The following is a 21,112-nucleotide window of genomic DNA, read 5'->3' as shown; positions in this document are numbered from 1 at the left end:
TGGCGTTCTTCTTCTGAAACACGTCTTCAAAATCCCTATATTGCTCTGGTATATTCGATGTTGAGATATTCTCGCCGCTAGTTGGAGCTGCATAAATGACAAATGGTGCGCCTTCCTTGGACGATCTTAGGAACGCTCTCGCTCCAATAAACATGGATTTCTTCATGTAGGTTCTACCAACAGGTTTATTATTATTTTTTTCAGGAAATGATATCCTTCGTAGCCTCCAATCAATGGACGGATTATGATCTTCTAACCAAGAAAGACCAAGGATAACAGGGCTTGATGGGGTTCTAATAATATTAAAAATAACGTGACTACTATGGTCCTTAAACACCACTTCTATAGGTTCTGATTCGTGGGTAACGTTGCCTGACAATAAGGGACGTCCATCTATCACCTCTACGTGAACAGGTTTGGACTTCTGTACTAAACGGATCTTGTGGCGTTTAGCAAACTCTTCATCTAAAAAACAAGTAGATGCCCCCGAATCCAATAAAGCTAAAGTTTTTTTGTTTTTGAGGGCCTAAAAACAAACGAATTGTAAAACAACGGGCAGGTTGGACAGAGAAGGAGGAACCTGATTGTTGTCGTGATATTAGATTGTCCAGCCGCACGGTTCCTACTGTGGCTGGGCGTCGTCGTTTTCCGGAATCATCGCACTTCTAGTCTTGACAGGGTGCCAATTTTGCTTCTTTGGGCAATTTCCAACCTTGTGACCTTCTTCTCCACAGTACAAACATAACCCTTCCTCCATACGCCGTTTCTTCTCTGTTGGAGTAAGAGATCGGACACGCGCCGTGTCGATTTACATGTCTGTTGCCTCCGAATGTGAGTTTAAGCTATTTGCAGACATAGTCATGTCGTAACGAGTCATTTGGTGTCTTGGACGTTGGTCTTGGCGACGCTGGAATAGGCGGTTGTCACACTTTACAGCTTCGCTAATAGCTTCGTTGAGCGTTTGAGGATCAGGAAGAGATAACAGCAAGTCCTTCACATCATCCTTCAAGCCCCAATAAAACTGACTCACCAACGCCTCTTCACCCCAATTAATGTCACTTGCCAATTGTCTGAAATCCGAGGCATAGACTGATGCAGAGCGTGTTCCTTGTCGTAGCGATCGGATCTTTGTTGTAGCCCATCGAACTTTATCATGCTCGCCAAATGCTTCTGCAAACGCCTCCAAGAACGTTTCAAAGTTGCTCAGGATTGGCGATCGCTTCTCGAACAAGGGAGTAAACCAAGACAGAGCTTGTGCTGTAAGCAAGGTTCCAACAAGCCCAACACGCGCTTCCTCCGTCGGATAACGTTCGGGCTGTAAAATTGTTATCAACCTGATTTGGTGGACAAAACCTCGAAACTTGGAACGAGTTCCATCAAACTTATCCGGAAGACTAACTCGAGGCTCCTTTCGTTGTAGGACTACTCGATCTTGTTGAAATGGAGGTAGAACTGCTTCTTCTGGCGCAGAAGTTTGAGGCTGATATGCTTTAGATGGCGCTATCCCAAATGCTCCATTGTTATGGAGTCCTACCATGACTCCTTCGATCTCTGTTGTCCTATGTGACAACGAGGCAAGAGTATTTATGATGGCGTCTAGTTTGGATTCCAAACTTTCAGCCATTTTAACGTCTTAACCTTCGGCTAACCTTCAGAAAGAAGAAAAAAGAGTTTTGACAAGAGGACAATATTGGTTCAGAGGAGAGTACTCCGCAACCTCTAAAACGCCTTAAGACTCCAAGATGAGGGGTAATCCACTCTCTCCAAGAAGAATAAGGCTCCAATATTGAGAAAGAAGAGATATCAGTTTAGAGGAGGGTAATCCGCAACCTCTAAAACACTAGCACACCTTCAAGAAGAGGGGTAATCCACTCTCTAACAAGAAGGAACTAGCTCTGATACCAGTGAAAATGTAGTCTCGACAAACTGTCACGGACACAAAATACAGACTTGAAATCTAACAAGAAGTTCAAGAAGAAGTGGGAGAACTAGATTAAACAGATGAGTACAAGAACAACACCAGAAAGGTGAGCTAGAACTCCAAGAGATGTGTTGTCGAGACTGAAGAACCCTTCAGCCTCGACTCCTATATATACTACTGAATAGGAAGCTTCTCGAGCTACTTCCGCTAACTAGGACGCTTCTCCAACAACTTCTACTAATTAGGAAACTTCTCGAGCAACTTCCTAGAATCTATCAGAATATTCTAGAACCTTCTAAGAATATTCTAGAACCTTCTAAGAGAATCTTTAGGGAATATTCTAAGAATCTTCTAGAACCTTCTAAAGAAATCTTTAGAGAATCTTTAGAGAATATTCTAGAAGAATATTCGAAGAATCTTCCAATGTATGTCCATGACAATATGTCTTACTTATTTATGTATATTCTTGGAGTTCTTATCCTTAATATATAATCTTTATTATTTTCTTTCATCTAATAATTTTATTACAATATAACAATAGGATTTACACTACCAACATTTTAAAAATTACTTTAAATACTTGAGTCTAACTTAGTCATCATTTACTATTTTAGAGTCATCATATACTAATATCAAGAGGTTTTGAATTAGATATAGAAAAAAATATATATCTAATATGAATTTATGCATCTATTTTTTAAAAATTATCAGAATATAGTGTTTAAGATTTAAATTTTAGACTTAATTATTTTTTATCTATCAATAATATTTAATTTTAAAAAAAATTGTGTCGATATATGTCATTGATATATATATTCTAATATTTATCTATATGATTAAATAGAAGTATTTTATTTCGTAAAATTTCTTCTTAAATATGTTTGTAGTTGATTGGTATGTTAGAAGCTAGGTTAACAAGTTAACAACGTGTTGGTAGCTTGCAAAACAAGCTACTTATATGGCGTGTACATAGAAAACTTATCTTGCAAGTTAAAATATGTGTCTTGCAAAGTCAACACATTTTAAAGGTCCTATTAGACATTGCTATGTAGCTCCTAGTTAAGAGTATATATAAAAGCAAGAGTACAGCCTTCTTCACTCTTATCAATGCCTTTCTAGTCTTTAATAATATTTCAAGACTTTCTAGTCTTCTTGTCTTTGATAATAGCCATTCTAGTTCAATATCAAATCATCTTTGAATAAATTTCTAGTTCTTTTGAGTGATATAAGAGTGTAATAAGGATTTCTTTCTTCAAGATTCATGTCCTTGATAATATGTATATACATTTAAATTATTATTTTTTTCAATCTTTTCACAAATTTTCAAAAAAGACTATTAGTCATGTAATATTTATATATTTTTTTATTACAAAGATCATATTAAGGTATTAATTTAATTTAAAATTATTTAATATTAATTTAAATGATATAAAAATATATTTTTAAAAAAATATATTTTAAATACTTGAAAAAAATACATAAATTTAAAATTAGATTTTAAAATCTTAAAAATAAATTTTTATTTTTTTATTATCTAATAAGAAATAAATAATCTAATTATCTTTATTAATTAGAAAATTTTATAATATTCTTTATAATAAAATTTTAAAAATAATATAGCAACTAAAATCAATAATATATATATATATATATATATATATATATATATATATATATATGAAATTAGTTTATAAAACTAAAAAATATGATTGAATCAAATTGTATAAAATCATATAACTTAAATAACTACATCCATTTATATTGAAGATAAAATAAATAAATAAATAAACAAAAACAAAAAACTTATCTATGTTTTAATTTGTAGGGATTTAAAATTTTATTACAAAAGTATGGAACAATATATCAAAACATTGAACAAAGAAGTTTAAAGTTTATATTATTTATAAGCACAATTACAAAGTATTGAATATCATAAATCTAAATATAAAAATATATATATTTAATGATATCAGTGATTTTTTTAATTTTAACAAGAATAGCTTTGGTGTGAGTAATTATGTATTATGTTCTTTTTTTCAATAGAAGAAAGTGAATGGAAATCAAATGCTTAGTTTTTATAATTTAAAGAGAATATAATATTATTATTGTAATGCTTATTTTTATTTAAATATATTTATTTGATTTTTTTTTATAGATCATATTATTAAAAATTACCTTTATAATGATTTGTGTGTATACACATATGTATATATATATATATATATATATATATATATTGAGAATAATTTTACTACTAAGTATATATGTATGTATGAATGTATGTATACATTTAAAATAAAATATATATATATATATATATATATATATAAACTATTATTATATGTATTATAATATTATCTAAAAAAACATAAAACACTATGATAGATATATAATAGTTTTTTTGGTATCATGAAGATTTTTTATGGATTTCAAAAAATGTTGATATATTGTCCAAAACGAAATTCAATATGCAGTGTAGCAACATATTGCAACAAATGTACAACAGCTGTTTTATTTAAAAGCTTAAAACAACATAAGTTTGGGCCATAAATGTCTACACATTTTTCATATATATATATATATATATATATACACACACACACACGTTTATAAAAGACTGAGTTGCTTATTCAACAAAACTGAGGTTGTGTAATCTAGACAACTTCACCATGATGCTTGTATTGATTTACTAACCATGTTCTCATTTGTAAATTTGGTACTCATTAAATTCTTGTTGTATTTAACTCAGATACAAATAAACTACACTTCTTAAGATGTACACAGTCCTGTTATTGCAAAAGGTATTCAATCCTAACAAAACTTGTTGAAGCCATCTGGTTTGGCACTTTGTAGAAATCTTGACACAAAAAAAAATATTGCAACACCTCTGTTTATTTTATTTTATTTTATTTTTAATGTCAGATAGCTCTTTTTTCTTTATAATACAATAAATAAGCAAAGTTTTTCACTAAGAAAACAAAGAGAGTAGCAAGATTCTTTTCAATTCTTTCCTTTAAAGAATTACAAATCTATTAAAATACACTATGTAGAGGTCTTCCTTGCAATGTTGAATTCCTAAATCCTCCACTCCACTCTCTATACAGACTGTAGAAGAGGAGAATGAATCGGCTGAAAATTCCTTATGTAATGTGTGTGGCATAATACTTTTTTTAATATATTGGGCCTCCAATAAAGTTCCTTTTTAATAGTTAAAAGTGTTATTTAAATTGAGGATTAAAAAGTTGCCAATTTATGGGCCATGTAACATGGATGTATCATGATGAAACTCGAACAGTTTGTTTGTATGTGTGTATGTATGTATACGCATGTAATTATTTTTATTTTCTATTAAATTGATTAAAAATGTGATGTTTAGAAATTTTCTATGTACAAGAATCTGCATTATTTAAAAATTTTAAGTTTCTATTCTCTTATAATTTCCACTAATGCCTGGGATTTTATGGCACACTTTTCAAATAAACATCAACCACACATCAAAGTTGCATGTACATTTTTATGCATACAAGTAGATTGTAGAATAGGTTGAGGGCAATCTCCAGATATTATGATTTTTTAAAAATATATGTTTCATGAGACTTGTTTCTTTTTAAGGAATCAGTAAGGAACTTCAATCACTTGGAAGAAAGGAGGATATCATAGCAGCAATGTTCAGATGGGAATCAATACTTTAAATCACCAATTTGATTCCTTTCTCTGTGATATCACTGTGGATAAATTGAGTTCAACCTTGAATAACATGCAAGGCTTCATGAATTTAAGGATCTGACTTCTCAGTTCACACACTCTGATAGGCAGCAATTTGGAATCATTTAATTAAATAAATGAAATTTATCATTTGCATAAAATGATAAAAATAGTCAGGATGAGGAAAAACTGGGTAATAAGCAACACATGCTAGATCCTCGGAATCTAGCATGTGTTGCTCGGAATTATATTCATGTTATTCTGTACACTAGAATGCAATTTCATACATTTTCCTCCAGGGCTTGGCTGAGCGAGAATATAAAACAAGGTTGGAAACAAGATTGGAAACCATGTACACAATTCCACTAAAGAATGATCCACAAGGACTTAAAGAGTTGATATATGGGACGGGGTTGTGGTAAGTGTTTTAACTGGAGTTGATTCTAACATATCTTTATTTATATTACAAAGATGTAACAATCTTCTATTTTAATCTTCACCAAAACTTCCAATATGCAAGCCTGAGGATACATTTTCTTATTTATTTGTGCACTGTGACAGAGAAATTTTCTTCATTTGTTTATTATCTCTAGTGAATGAATAATTTGAAAATTCAGAACATTCAACATCGAATCTACTGCCTTAGAAGCACTTTATGGTAATGCAATCTGTTGAAGCATTAAAATTGACTTAAAGTATTCCCTGGACATCAACACAAAGGTTAGACACTGGAAATGAAGACAATTAAAAAAATACCGAAGGCATCACTCCACTCAGCAATCTCATCTGATTGCAAAACATCAGGGCAGCAGGACAGAGATATCCGGCAACAACGTCATGTAAGCTCTCTCACCTGGAATTAGCGACGTTTCCAGTCATGTCAGCAGCCGCGGAGACAGGAGGAAAACACACAGGCGTGAAGAAGAAAGCACAATAAATAACACGAAAACGATGCGGCGTCAGTGTCCGCAGCACTTGAGATGGACGGTAGTGCAGCTTCAGGGGGATTTTTCTCGTGCAGGGAGTACACCGCATTCTGAGCGGCAATTTTCCTGTGGGTTGTGGGGGTGCCGGGCTTCTATTGTTTGCATTACAGCAAGTCCTACAGCGGTGCTCTCACAAGTTGGTGATTTGTCCCACAACCGATAGCAGGAAATCACCGAACAAAGGAGGAAGAACTTTTCATGGGGAAGCTGCAATCCTAAAACCATTGACCTCACTAACCATCCCGAGGGTCAAACTTGGACCATGTTCCTATTTATACCCCGATCTACAACCCGATCGACTTATATCCGACACTTTGCCGACCTCGGGTAGGTATCGGACGGGAGCGGTCGTTTGTCCGCGGGGGACCGGGCCGAACGACCCGTTCCTTCCCCACTGCCCGCGCATTGCGTCGCGTGGTGCTTTTTGCAGCGACTCCATCTCGTTGCGTTTGCAGCTGGTTAGGATTCTCGACCACTCCGCTCTGCCACTGCTCGCGTCGCATTGTGCTCTTTTTTGGTCCAAACTTGGTCTTAGGCAGCCTTTCGTAGGCTGAAACATGCGTAGCTCTTTGCGAAGTCCGTCAGCTTATCTTCAATTGGCTTTCTCTCGGTCTGGAGGCATCAGACTGTGTCTGATGTAATGTAGTGTGTGTGTGAGACAGAGCGAGAGAGAGATAGAGAGTGAGCGAGAGAGGAGACGAAGCTGTAGAGGCGGTGCCAATAGTGATTTGGATGCTAGTTGCTGCAGTTTCTGATTATTGTTTTCCTACAGAGAGTCGAAGTAGGAAGTTTAGTTTTGGGAGGATGCGGAACTGAGGATATATGTGTTGGTCGATAGTGATTGGTGACTCGCGGTCTGTGCATCCCTCGACTCCATGCAGAATTCCTGCCGCTTTTCGTGCACTGTTTCTTTGTCGTAGTTTGGTGACTCCTGCGGCTGGTGGCTATGATATGGAGTGATGCTTCATTTTGTTAATTTAATTTTTTCTTAATTTTTTTGTCTTGCGACTTCATTGGCTGCTAGCTGTGAGAGCTCTGACCGCTAAGAGAGTCGTGATTGGTGGTGATAAGTTGGTTTCTGGAGCTCTTGCAATCTTGGACTATTAGCTATTAGTATTTTGGTCCTTTGGCCAATTGTACCTTCGGGACCCAGCAATTAAGTTTTTTCTTGAGCGAATTACTCTCGAGTTGGCATCTGTGGAGAATAGAATCCAAACAGCCGAGGTTTTCTTATACATCTGAGGTGGTCGCAATTATTTATGCGATTATCTCACAAATGCTCGCTGGTCCCTGATTCCGGTGTGCAGCCTCGTTTGACGAAGCATGCGGATTTACTTCAGCTCTTGTTCTTGATCTTTACAGGAACATTATTATCCAATTTAGCAACTGTCACCTGCTGGTGCCTTCGCTTGATCAAACCACTAGTTTTTTAAATATAAGGCTTGATATTGTCCCGACCAAGGTGCCTTTGATTGGTCAATTCCGACACAACAAGTCGGGCAATCTTTTGTTCATAATTTTGCAGGTGTAGATCATTGCGAGCTTGATCGTTGTCTCCGTCAGCACTGCAGAGCTAACTATTAACTATCTTTAAGGTGTCGAAGCTCATTATTTGGCAGTACTCATTTTGCATCAAAATGTAGATTTTCTTTTTCTGGATATTGGTTCATAAATGTTTCCGACTCAATTGAGGAAACGGGAGCTCTAGTTTTCATCATTTGGAATTTATGTGTCCTTTCCACCTTCGCATTCGGTGCTGGTAGCACTGCCTGTCACTGAAAGACTCGGATTCCTGCTCCTTTTCCAGGAGCGATTGCGTTACTGAATTTGCCCTGTATTTACTGGGGACTACCCCTGGCGGAATGAGCGATGGTTTTTGCATCATTTGGGGCGTTTAACAAAAAAATTGCTGCGACGGTCACTTTAATGCGTTATTCTGAAGTCGTTTGCACTTGCATGGGACCAATAATTGCAGTCTGAATACATTACGTTTAAGCAAAGCATGTGGCCTTCTTTTCATTTTTTGAGAGAGTGAACAATTTAATTAGCTATGGCAACCATGGAGAGAAGCAGCAGTGACGCGGGCTACATGGTAAGTTCTTCTTTCATTTGATTTCTTTGGAGCTTCATGGAGAATCAGCGTTATGAGTAGTGCAATCTCGCAGCTCCGTGAAGAAGAGGCTGACGGTTTAGAAGATTTTTTAATTGTTGACGATCTAAATCAAATAGCGAGCAATTAGTTCATTGAGCGAGAGATATATCCAATTGGTACTCTTTCCTGGGCAGACGATTATCTGCCCTGTTTGATAATGATCTTTACGACCACGTTCCTAGAAATGTCTTGGCATGTTGTTAACTGTCGTACTCTTTTGATTCAACATAGTCAGAACTGAGTATTTTATCAGAGTACGTCCACAGACGTTTTGTGCGTTGGCAATGTGGACGTCCCTGAAAGTCTTACACATCCTACCTAAGCAGCTTATTGAAACCCATGTAGGACGTTTACAAAGCAAACTACTCATGACCTATTCTGCGATCAATCTCGAATTGTAGAAACGGATCAGATATTTATATTAGATAGACGACTTACTGCCAAAACCTGTCTATCATAATCCATTATCCGTGATTTTAGACATGTCAGGTTGCATGGTATAGGAGGTGTGCCTGACTGATGTTCCACCACTTCTCTTTGCAGGGTTCATACGATACTAGCTACACTTCTGGGTAAGTTGTCGCAGGTGGACGTTTTTACTTCCTCCCCAGATCCTGTAACCTGTGAACGTGGTCACACATACAATGTCACTGACCTTTAGACGGTACTTCGTCTGATTAGTCCTTGGATTCTTAAACCGCCTTCCTCCTTTCACCTAAATGTTTTGTTGGTAAGTTGTCAACGTTGTCCATTTTTAATTTTTTTTAAATTTAAAATTTTAATCCTATCGTTGCTGATCTTGTAATATCTCCGCTTTACAGGGACGATACTTTTGCTGATGTTCACAACTTGGACCATTGCATTAAATATCTCAACCAGTCTTTAGTTACATTTGGCTTTCCATCGGGACTCAATCTTTACTCTAGTGATCCCGTAAGTGATCTTAATCATTTACAAACTTCATGATTCTTATCGGCTTTTACTGTCAGGAGTTGTCGACTCACATTGCTTTCTGTAGAAAACGTAGTTTCTAATGCATGTTATTTGTCTTCATAATCTTACTTGTGAAATCTCCCTGATATTACTTGCAAATGTTTTTACATCTCCACAGGCTTCAATCGTGCGAACATGCAATTGCATATATTCCATGATTCAGCAGCGGCAACGGGACATAGAGTATCGTGAAGCAGCCAATGACACAAGGCAAAGGTGCGAATATGAGTTCCTCGTGCCCGTGCTTCAATAAAATCGAATCATGGAATCTCTCGAATGTGGTGCTCTCATCATGTAGTGCACAGAATGTTCGACATATTTAGTCGTAAACTCTCAGATGTTGGTTCAAGTGACTGCTTTCTCATAGTCCATGTTGAAATTTGTGGCGATTCATGCAGGCTAATGTCAGATATGGCAAGGCTTGAAGCTAAAGTGGAAAGGCTGACTGACCAACTGGTCAGTAAGGAACGTGAATTGCAAGCAATTACAAGCAAGGTATTCCTAAATATTTAGGCCTAGGAAATGTAACCACCTTTATCATATATACAAGATGAAAATCTTCTGACCCTCTGTACTGAGCTTTTCGCACTTGCATTTTCTCGGTTACTTTCCTTTTAGCGATTAGATGCGTCCTTCGACTGTCAAGTTGGTAACATGCTCTTCTTTACACATCTGCTGAGCTCCAGGTGCTTAGTTTTAGCAGTTCTTAGGAGTTCAAGCAGGCAGCTTGTAAATTTCACGTTTAGATGATATTGCAAGGATGTGACAAACTACAAGTCGCACTTTTCTTGCCCAAAGCAACATTACTCGTGTATTAATTTTATAAGTTGAGAATATTTTACAGGCAACTTGAATAACAGTTTTGGCTGAGCTGGTTTATTTTTCATTCGCTCACATATTGTGAAGAAAGATACTTTTATTTTCAACTAACAAATGGAATTCGGCAGTAACGCTAATAGAGTTTGCAGTCAGGTCTAACTTTCCAAGTTCTGATGAAGTTCTGAACTTGTGATGTCACCAGGAGCAGAAAGCATCAGCTACTAGCAGAGCGCAGATCGAGAGGTTGCAGCATGAGAAAGACGAGTTTCAAAGAATGGTGATTTCTACACAAGTGAGTAGACAAACTTTTGACTACATTGATCTGAAGCTAAGACACGTTTTGTTGTGATTCGTGAAACGTTTCTCGAAGCAACAGCGTAACGTAATGTTCGGGTTGAATTCTGTCAGCAAGTGAAGATTCAGCAGATGCACGAGTTGAAGAAGAAAGAGAAGGAATATATCAAGCTGCAGGTACAGTAAAATTCCTTTTTTCGATAACCATTCTCTTACGGAGCATTCTTTGATGACAAATCCTCTTCTAGAATGTTTCGTCCACCCTTAAAATGAATTGAGTACATACCGTCTCGTACAGGAACGATTGAACCAAGTCTTGATGGAGAAGAAAAAAGAGTCCAAAGCCGGTATAGAGATTATGAATCTGCTTCAGGTATCTACGTTTGTGAATCTTTAGCCATTGTAACGTTTCTTACATATCAGATACATGCTCACCCACAAAACTCAAGTATTGCCTGCAAAATGCTTATCACTAACCTAGAGAACTTGGATGGAAACGAATTTGTGTGGATGTTGTTAGTCTAAAGCTATTTTCTTCATTGCTCTGATGGATTGATCACTTTATAGTCAAAGATGAATTTGTCTCGATAACTTTTAGTCCTCTCTTCTCTTTGAGCAGAAAGAGGGAAGGCAACGGGGCACTTGGAACAACAAGAAAGCGGATGCTGATTTCTATAAAATGATTGTAAGAAGCTTGTTTAACACCCTACAAAGTTTCAAGTTTCAATGCATACTGTATTTTCCTTCATTTACCATTATGATCAAGTCAGGTTTGAGCCTCCCAGACATCATGGATTCTGCACCTGAGTGGGTTATGCTTCTTCAAATTCGAGTCGGTAGTATATGGAAGTCTTTTTCTAGTATGTTACGTGGATGGCCAGTGTTTTTAAGGAGACAAAATGCTCTTTCGACTCTGATCGATGTAATGTTTGTTATGCAGGTAGATGCATATGAAGCTAAGAAGCAGGAACTTGTTGCTGAAAATTCTGACTTGAGAGCTTTACTTCGATCTATGCAAGTGCGTCGCAACTCTTTAACCTTGGCCTTCATCGGCACTATGATTGCATGTTTCGTTTCTGACCAAGAAATACGTATACTAGACACACAAGAGGCGTCAAAACTAGAAATTTGGTAATTTTGATGTTTGAAACCGATTGCATCTCTTTATTATGCAGGGTGACATGCGCGACTTTCTTAATTCCCCTAGTGGTCCAATGAGACCAGCTACTGGAACAAGTTTCCATGAACTAGAACCATCGCCCACACCTTTGACTGGCCAAACGGTAATTTTCATGTGTACTTTGCCTTCAAGCTCATGTAAGTTTCAGTTGCTGAATTTCCTGCTCTTGAGACTGGTAAAATAATCAGTTGTAGACATGTCCTGTGTCTGGCTGTACAGGCAAAAGTTTAGATGCGAAGCTTTCAATCATTCACTTCACCAAACTGAATTGATGCACTTGGTGCAGGATGTATTTGACCTACCGTTTCACATGGCTAGAGATCAAATTGAACAAAGTTTACGTGCTAAAATGTCTATTATCAAGGTGAGAATTGTCACTCTTACAACCCCCAGCAGCTATATTTTGGACTGTTGTATTTTACCGCCGAATACTTCTTTAGAAAGAAATAAACAAGTAAAACGAGTGTTGTATAACCTCAAAGACTTTTCGATGATAATGCTCTGACGGAGGCTTCGTAAATCGGTTGAGTTCTTTCTTTTCTAATGTGCAAACACTGCGATTCAATTTTTCTTCTGATGCGTAGAATTTGTGCAGAACATTTGCGGTACTCGTCTATCAAGTTTCTTAATACCTACTGTTTATTTATGAGTTTTTGTACGGTGTTCCAGGCTAGTCTGATGAACAAGCACATGTCCGAGCAGGATAACAGCAGGTATTAAAATTTCTTGCTTGTGCCTGAAAGGCGGCAAATGACACTGTGATGAACCTAGGATTCTTAAACAATCCTTCACCCTCTTTTCTCGTGATCGATTGTGTCGATAGTCATGTAAGGTTCTGGGTTTTTGGCTTCCAACACATCTTCCTAAAGCGCTAGTCTAAACTCTGCTACTATTCATAGCTGAAACAGTGGAGATGGTTGGGAGATATTACGATGGTTATTCACTAGAAAAAACCGGTGTTAAAAATTTTGACCGATCAAAATATGTTTTTCAGTTAACTTGAATTTTTTAGACAGCAGTCTTGGACTGCAGTATCACTTAATAAGCCTGGTAATCTAATTATTTTTAGTGACAGAAGCAAAAAGTTTCAAAGAATTAAAAATTTTAGCAACCAAATTTATTTAGAGTATTCTTTTTGTGTAAAATGGCTCTGTACTCATGAGATGATCATGCTCATTTGTAGTAGTAGATTTTAAATGATGAGTGCTGGGTAAGTCCAGTTTGAATGTGTTTGGTATGGAAATTGGAAATTAATTACTTTTGCATCCTATGATTGGTGGTAACAATTAAAACCATTTTCTCTTCAGATTTCATGATAAATGCAGCACTACTCTTACTTCTGATTTAAGTATTTTTTCCATACAATGTTCAAATGTTTAGATATGCCTTTGCAGAACAGTGGGGAGTATGGGAACGTCAGGATAACCAAAAAGGACACATCCAGCATTGGAGATGAGTATCTTCTTCATAGGAAGGGTCTTGGACCACTTCAATTTCATGGGGTACCTCTTGTGCCCACAGGGTACCATTAACTTTTTTTTTGATTTGACATGTAATTACTTCAACTTTTTTGAAGACTTGTTTTCTCTATTAAACAGTTTTCTTTTTTCTTTTTTCTCCCATGGGTAACTTGATGTTGTGTAGTGACTCTTAGACCTTTTTTTGAAGGAAAAGCTTTTGAGTCATATTATTTTACATTTGTATTGACTACCCTCTCAGAGGGGTATGTAAATTTAGAGTTCTACTTGAGACACAGTGAGAGTGCACACTGTAATTTAAGTGGGTTGGGTTGAGTCCAGTACACTGTTGAGTTTTTGAAGGTTTAGATTCTGATCAGATGCAGTTAAAGCTCTGGTCAATTCTGATCAAGTATGTACTATATCCCATATATGTATATTTATATATTCACATATATGAACATGAATATGTGAAGGAAACTTACAGCAACCTTGTTTTGACTATGATGCTACACAGAATGTATGAGATGAAGTGTGGGTGACAGAAATTGTATGTCATCCATAACATTAGCATGACATTGCTGTGTCACAATGGCAAAGCTCATGATGTGCCCATATGACAACTCAAATGAAATGCTGTGTAGGTAAATGTGTCATTCAAATTTGTATCAATGATGCTGTGAAACAACTTTGTTTTTTGGATCAATAGTAGGCAAAGTGAATACTGGCATAATAATTTCCAGACTAAACACTTGGAAGTTTTTAGACACTTCATTTTTCCCAAGGCAGTGACTCAGATCTAAATGGGTGTTACATCCCTGCTATGTAAGTTTGTCTCTTTGAAAATTGTGAAAATTATGAAAATTACTTGGTATAAGTTCAATATCCTCTTGCACTAAAATACTCACAAGAATGTTGTAACAAATCCACGTGTTTTAACAAAATGGGTCCATGGTTTTTTCTAAATTAAATACTATTATCTGGTCACCAAACTCTTAGTTATCAGGCTTGAAAAGTTTACATTACGTATATATAGTCTTTCTTGAATTCTAGCACTCAAGTGGTTTGAGATAGGTTTCTGTTTCCTGGTGCTAACTATTTTGGTTTGCTTGAAACAGGATTTTTTATTTTCATGTGTCCAGCTTCTCTCCTTGTAGGGTAGACCTTATCAGATTGTTACAAGAATTAGGTTGTCAGATGTGGAATGAAACATGCTTGTTTCTGCAAAGTTAACAGAGCTCTGCAATGATATTGCTTTCTAAGAAAAATAAAAGTTATTGATTTTTTTAATTATTAAAATGGTAATTAAGTTTATTCAGTAATGCAGGAATCCTCTTTCTCATGCACCAAATCATAATCAACAATCATCGTTCTTAGAGTATAGAGTGGTGATTTTACGTGTCTTTTATTTACATCTACTCAATCGAAGAAAATTAAACGACCTACAGGGACATCAACTGACGGCTCTAGTAGTCTAAAACTCTAACAACGAGATGACAACAAAGCCACAATGTCATGTTAACCAAGTACCGCGAACTAGACAGAACGAACATCGTATCCACACAAGAAAACCCAGCTAAACCTAAATGTCCTCAAACGCACAAAATTTAGACCCTACCAAGGCAGCATTAAGCACTTCAAAACCGGCACTTAACAAAGGTTACCAACATCATAAACCAAAGTCTCGAGATGAAGATTTTCACCTATGCAGCCAGGTACTCGAGCACATTAGCAAGATGCACACTCCAGCACCAGCTCTTGTTTAAAATTTGCCAGCCCCCACAGAAAGAGCAATCGTTGCAATGGGAGATTGCAGCTCGCCCGCGCTATATCTGGACAATGCATCATTTTCTGAGAGCCTCCGAATCTCCTCATAGAGGGACTGTGACAATCACCGCAACAACGATTGGGGCAAGTAGATAATAATGCAGAGAGACAGCACAACGGCGCAAATTCTCACGTCCCCGGAAGCTCTCGAAATGTCTTCAACAACGAAGCAAACCCCTGCGAATCTAGAGGTTCCATCCGGGAATATTTCACGTTCATTCTTCAGTCTCTGAATATATATAGACGTTCATCTATTTTCCTAATTAAATATCGTTCTGTCTACAAATAGATTGCAGTGCACTGATTGGGCAAAGCAGAATTTCCACGTCAGCATGGCGGGCACTGCGCTTGTTTAGGGGGACGCCACGTCAGCCTGGCGAAATCGTCTACAAACGAATGACTGTAGCTATGGACCTTTCATTTAGGTCTGCCAAAGTTAATGGTCTCGGCTTTAATACCAAAATTTTAGTTATTAGTTTGTTTTTTATTTTATTTTATTGAACCATAGCTTTTCAAATAAATGTCTGATTGCTGTGATGAATTTTCACCAATAGTGTGTTTTAAACACATAATCAAAATCAGTTGTGTTTGTAACAATATTAACCATGAAATTTCATGAACTGCATAAAATTAAACTAAAGGTGAAATAAACTACAGTAGCATTTCGTGTTGAATACATTGGTATTTTTTTTTTTAAGTTCTCATTTTTATTCTTTAAACCGCTTTAAATCTACTTGTATAAAATTTAAAATGTCTTATATATGTTTACAATAAATTAATAAATGAAGTTTTGTATTTGAAATTGTTTTATTATAGCATGTATAAAAAATGCTTATTAGTATAAAAAATTGTAAAAACTTTGTGTTGTAGTGTTCTATGTTTAGTTTAAACTATATAAATGTATATATATATATATATATATCAAAGCAACAAGAATTCTTCACTGGTAAGCTAGTGTGATTTTGCTATGGAATTCAAATACACAAATGCAAATAGAATAGTGAAAATTTGATCTTGTATTCCAGCATATTTTAATTTAAATATTAAAAGTGTACTTATCTTGTTAATCTTATTCTTTAAGTTGTGCTACATGGAACGGGGTTTGCATGAACATGTCATTCTTAAAATTTAAACAATATGCAAAATTTCCATTTTACTTTTTCATGATTTGAATTCTGATATTACATATATGTGTAATTCATTAATGAAAAATATGGTTTTGATCAAACAAATTATTACTTCACCCCAGAAATTAAAATAAATAAATAAATAAATAAAATCAAAATCATGGTTTTTACCATGACCTTCTCAATTATTTAACAGTGCTATGTTCAACAAGTTTTAATTCAAATACATGACATGCAAACCATATGATATTCAAAGTCAATATTATAATTAAAATTGGTTCTTTGTTTATTTAATACCTCATGGCAAAATCAACTAAATGCCCTCTACACCAAGCACACAACAATTGCTGGAGTCACAACCCACATGCATCTTGGAAGTAATCTCAAGCTCAACATGTACATAGATGGCGATATTTTACCATAACCAAGACATATGAATGTAATTGTAATTTAATCCAAACAATTGCAAACACCATTTCCATTGCATCAAAAAGAAAAATGAAACATTGCTGAAATAAACGCAATCACCATGTTTTCATGCAAACAACCAAGTATCATGATTATTATAATGATTAGTATTATGTATGTAGTATAACATTTTTTGGAAAACATCAAAAACTCAAAAACCGTTTGGAAAGGTTCCAAGAGATAAAGCAAAAGTCGAGGAGATGTTAACGTTGTGGCAAGCAAAAGGACCAGAGACCTTCAAAGAAAATGTAGGCTGATGACTCGCCCCCAATACGAGTTCCCGGGCAACCCTAAATTTGGGCACCAGAAACCCGCCAGTTCCACCGTCTTGAGATGAAGATCGGACGGCGCATATTTCGAGGGTTTGAAGCAAGGATTTCCCGCCAACTTCAGGGTTCCTTCGGAGGGACTGAAAAATCAAAATCCACCCTCGGATGCTCCTGCCTAGTCGATTCCACGGACGAGATCGAGCAAGAGTCGATCCGCAAGATTGCATTTGATTGGCTCCTCTAGTAGGAGTACAGCATATAAAGCCCCTGCACATTTTGTATCGGTATTGTTGTGACTCTACGCGAACGTTCTGCTTGTTTTCAATTGTGCGTTGTTGCAGCCTCTTGCCGCTCTCTTATTTCCTTCTGTTGTAGAGTTTTCGTTTATTTCTCATTAACTATGTCTGGAAGAGGGAAGAGCTCCGGAAAGAAGACCGTCTCTCGGTCTAGCAAGGCTGGTCTTCAGTTTCCTGTCGGGAGGATAGCCCGCTTTTTAAAGGCTGGCAAATACGCCACTAGGGTTGGCGCTGGTGCTCCTGTCTATCTTGCCGCCGTTCTTGAATACTTGGCCGCTGAGGTACTTGTCGCTTGATTTCTCCACTCTTTTGCCATCCCTCGATGGCTCTGTAATTTGATTTGGCTTCGGTTGTGGTTTCGGGTGGTTGAATATACATTTCAATCCGTCGCTGTTTCCTTAATCTGTCTAGGTGGATAGTCTGTTCGTTTTTAACTGTCCTCTTCGTGGCCAGGTGCTTGAACTTGCCGGAAACGCCTCAAGAGACAATAAAAAAACCAGAATTGTGCCCCGACACATTCAGCTAGCGGTACGGAACGATGAGGAGCTTAGTCGGTTGCTTGGACAAGTTACTATTGCTAATGGAGGCGTGCTCCCCAATATCCATACAGTCTTGTTGCCCAAGAAAACTGGTGTGACATCTGGAAAGCCCGGGAAGGCCGGTTCACCCGAGTAGGGTTAAATATTTGATTCCGCGGTGACCGGGATTTTTCTATGGTGTTTCATAACACCACCAATTATTTGCATACATATCAACCTCCTTGCGGAATATTTGTTCTTGTCTGTAGCATGTGGTTCCATCTCTTCCTGTCCAAACACCGGGAGTGTTGGTGGCATCTTGTCACGCAAAAACTTCTAATTAGCGAAGTAACATGGAATGATCTAATGAGTCGTGATCTCCATGAAGCCGAAGTCGTTGTAAAATGACTCACTGACTTAGATCGTCGATTACGAGAGCGAGAACATGACCTATTATGCTTGTTCATTCTTGTTTGAGTGCACAGATCTCTGTAACGACGCCTGGGAGAGTTCGCCGCAGAATTGGAGATCTGAATCGAATTCCACGTTTTGGGACCCCAGGCGAAGGACCTCTACACTTGGCCTGCCTCGTGACAGAGGAGTTACCATGAGATATGTCTTTCCTCTATCAAACAGCGGGGTGGTATGGTCACTACAGCTTTGGCGTGCATGCCACCTCCTGAGGGGATCCTGTTACCGTACAGAATACATCAATTAGGCCTTGAAAGTATACTTCATTTTCAGGTCACATACGCCACGTGTGGTGTCTGTTTCAGCGGGCATCGTTTGGTACTGCATTTTCCATGGTGATAAATTTTCGATATGTTCTCTCTGTGGATTCACGTTCCGATCTAAGAGTAGAGTTCATCATTGTCCAATTACGCTGTGGGCTGAAGGCGGAGAACCCTCTTTATTTAGTTGGTTCGATGCCGGAGTGGATCGAAGTGGTAGCTAGTTCTGTAGCGGTCAGGAGGCAAGTAGATATGTGACCGTCTTAGCTGACCAACATCGTAAGAAGTTGTTGTATGTCGAGTACGAGATGCGAGTGCTCTTACAAAATGTTAGTGCTACGATTTTCAATCACATGTTGAAAGAATTTGATGGTACTATATCTCTCCTTACAGAATTTCTTGAGGTATGTTTAAAAGTGACATGAGATCGCATGTTGAATCGATTAAGCTCCATCACAATTGAGTGTCCAACCAGGTGCAAAACTCTGAAATACACAGTACAACTCATTGCCGCGTTGTACAGCTGATAATAGTTGGTTTGTTCAACTGATGAGGTCTTTTTGTCATGTAAACAGAAGAATACTTCCTCTCTTCAGCCTACCTTTCTAAAGATAAAATTGAGCGGAAGGAGAAGATGTGTAACATAGTTAATGTTGTTGATGACTCGTCACAAACGCGCTCATCAGTTATGTTTGTATTTTGATTATGTTTACAGTTGTGATTCTGTCACACTCACAATGATCAGAGACATCTCCTCAAACAATTCATCAAATATTAGGACTTCATTAGAAGCAAACAGAAACTGACTGGTTAAAAGGAATGAAGAGTACCTCTAACTTCGTGTCTCTTCTATCATGCAAATCAATTTTGAAATAATAAACTGAAGTTACGCTTTTCTTCATTGCTAGCTTTGCGTATGAGGTAAAATCTGCTGAGTACGTTATCTCGTAGAGAATGCATTGTTGCAGCATTAGAAATTTCAGTGCATAATGTGAGGTTCAATGTTGAAGAACAATTCTTATATGAATGTAATCCGAAGTTCAACCAAATGGATGCATAAATTGTTGTTGGAGAACACTATAGGTGCAATAGTTGCAAGTAATAAATCTATGTGGTGCAAGATTTCAAGTTGTTTCCGATTTAACTTTGATTGTAATTAGATATGCTTCCTTAAATAGTGAAAGTGATGTAGTTGTCCCAAATTTGTGTGATCCGTAATATAAGCAAAAAATATCAAACGAAACAAAACAAAAATCAATCAAGTTTCTACTTCAGTTTTTTTGGAACGCTACGGATTGCCAATATTTAGATAACTCATTGAATGGAAACAATCAAATCTGTCCATATCAAACATTTTACAGTTTCAGATTTATATCTATTAATTTGCATGATGTTTTGTTTTTTATTTTATTTTAAAAAACAGTTACAAATGGTTGTAGTAACCATTATAAATTTGTTTTTGACAAAAAGACATGGCTACTAAAATATATAAACACATCGTGGATGCAAAAAATATAGGTTTTGATTAAATAATTTGAAGTTTGGATTGACATAGTCATGATTTTGCAACAAATCTTAAGTAATTTGGTAGGTATAATACCATTGAGGTTGTTATAATACTAAGGTCAGTTAAACAAAATAAATGTGCAACCCTATGAGAATTAAACAAGAATAACTATTTATCAGTGTTACCATTCAGGAGACTAAAGTTATATGTTTTATAATGTAGTATAGTGGTTTGTACAGTAACAACAAGTTAGTATATTTGTTGCAAATAAGTATATTATTGTGTTTTTGACATATTACAAGGGATCATAACAATTATCAAACATTATCAAACCTACACCAACAATTTATGTGCTAAATTAGTACCTAGTCAACACTTCAATTCTATTAATTATAATGTACATCTTTGACTCTTCAACATCACAAGCTAGCTAGCTCAAGACTATATATATGACTTTATTTGTGTCTAAGATCATATGCTAAAGTAATGTGATTTTGTAACCTAATTGCAATTTGTAATGTGATAATTCTACTACTCAATATTCCAGATGATTCCATGATTTTATCTAATGATTTAAAGATCACACATATTGTCTGAATAGCAAATTAGTATCAATTTTTTTATGTGTCTCTTGTCTCACATTGATAATAATTACTTATACAAAACCATTCCAACAATTATGAAAAGTGTTAAAATAACATAGTGCTAACATTAGCCGATCTATTTTTGTTTGATAAATTTGTATTCTACTTGTGAATATATTAAATATATGGATTTGGTTTAAAAAATAAGATTTAACCTAAAAAGCACACACACACACACACACACACAAATATATATATATATATATATATATATATAT

At 36.4% G+C, this 21,112-nt stretch overlaps 2 protein-coding genes and 1 long non-coding RNA gene across 7 annotated transcripts; all 3 read left to right on the top strand.

Moving 5' to 3' along the window:
- The first annotated feature begins 7,060 nt into the window (after positions 1-7,060).
- Positions 7,061-13,997, top strand: LOC112287945 (uncharacterized). 5 transcript variants are annotated; one of them, XM_090253737.1, is made up of 15 exons: positions 7,061-8,207; positions 8,420-8,704; positions 9,308-9,336; positions 9,586-9,697; positions 9,876-9,973; positions 10,156-10,252; positions 10,779-10,868; positions 10,985-11,047; positions 11,169-11,243; positions 11,490-11,555; positions 11,811-11,888; positions 12,046-12,153; positions 12,337-12,414; positions 12,720-12,763; positions 13,450-13,997. In XM_090253737.1, exons 2-15 carry the CDS (start codon positions 8,663-8,665, stop codon positions 13,580-13,582), a joined length of 1,113 nt encoding a protein of 370 aa, XP_090109863.1. In that variant the 5' UTR covers positions 7,061-8,207; positions 8,420-8,662; the 3' UTR covers positions 13,583-13,997. The 5 variants fall into 5 exon arrangements, with proteins under 5 accessions (XP_090109863.1, XP_024387373.1, XP_090109864.1 ...); XM_090253738.1 differs by having other exon boundaries at positions 7,262-8,207; positions 13,445-13,997; XM_024531605.3 differs by having other exon boundaries at positions 7,076-8,704; positions 13,445-13,997.
- A 77-nt stretch (positions 13,998-14,074) lies between these two features.
- LOC149988277 (uncharacterized) lies at positions 14,075-14,658 on the top strand. Its single transcript, XR_016505162.1, has 2 exons — positions 14,075-14,151; positions 14,626-14,658. It is a non-coding gene; the product is annotated as an uncharacterized LOC149988277 (long non-coding RNA).
- Positions 14,659-17,497: 2,839 nt separating this feature from the next.
- Positions 17,498-19,118, top strand: LOC112287344 (histone H2A.6). The gene is made up of 3 exons (XM_024530258.3): positions 17,498-17,775; positions 17,948-18,125; positions 18,498-19,118. The coding sequence occupies exons 1-3, from the start codon at positions 17,599-17,601 to the stop codon at positions 18,728-18,730; spliced, it is 588 nt and encodes a 195-aa protein (XP_024386026.1). The 5' UTR covers positions 17,498-17,598; the 3' UTR covers positions 18,731-19,118.
- The last annotated feature ends 1,994 nt before the right edge of the window (positions 19,119-21,112 follow it).

This window comes from Physcomitrium patens, chromosome 10, assembly GCF_059467195.1.
Source record: "Physcomitrium patens ecotype Gransden chromosome 10, ASM5946719v1, whole genome shotgun sequence".
NCBI classification, from domain to species: Eukaryota; Viridiplantae; Streptophyta; class Bryopsida; order Funariales; family Funariaceae; genus Physcomitrium; species Physcomitrium patens.
This window is presented reverse-complemented; position numbering and strand designations above follow the sequence as displayed.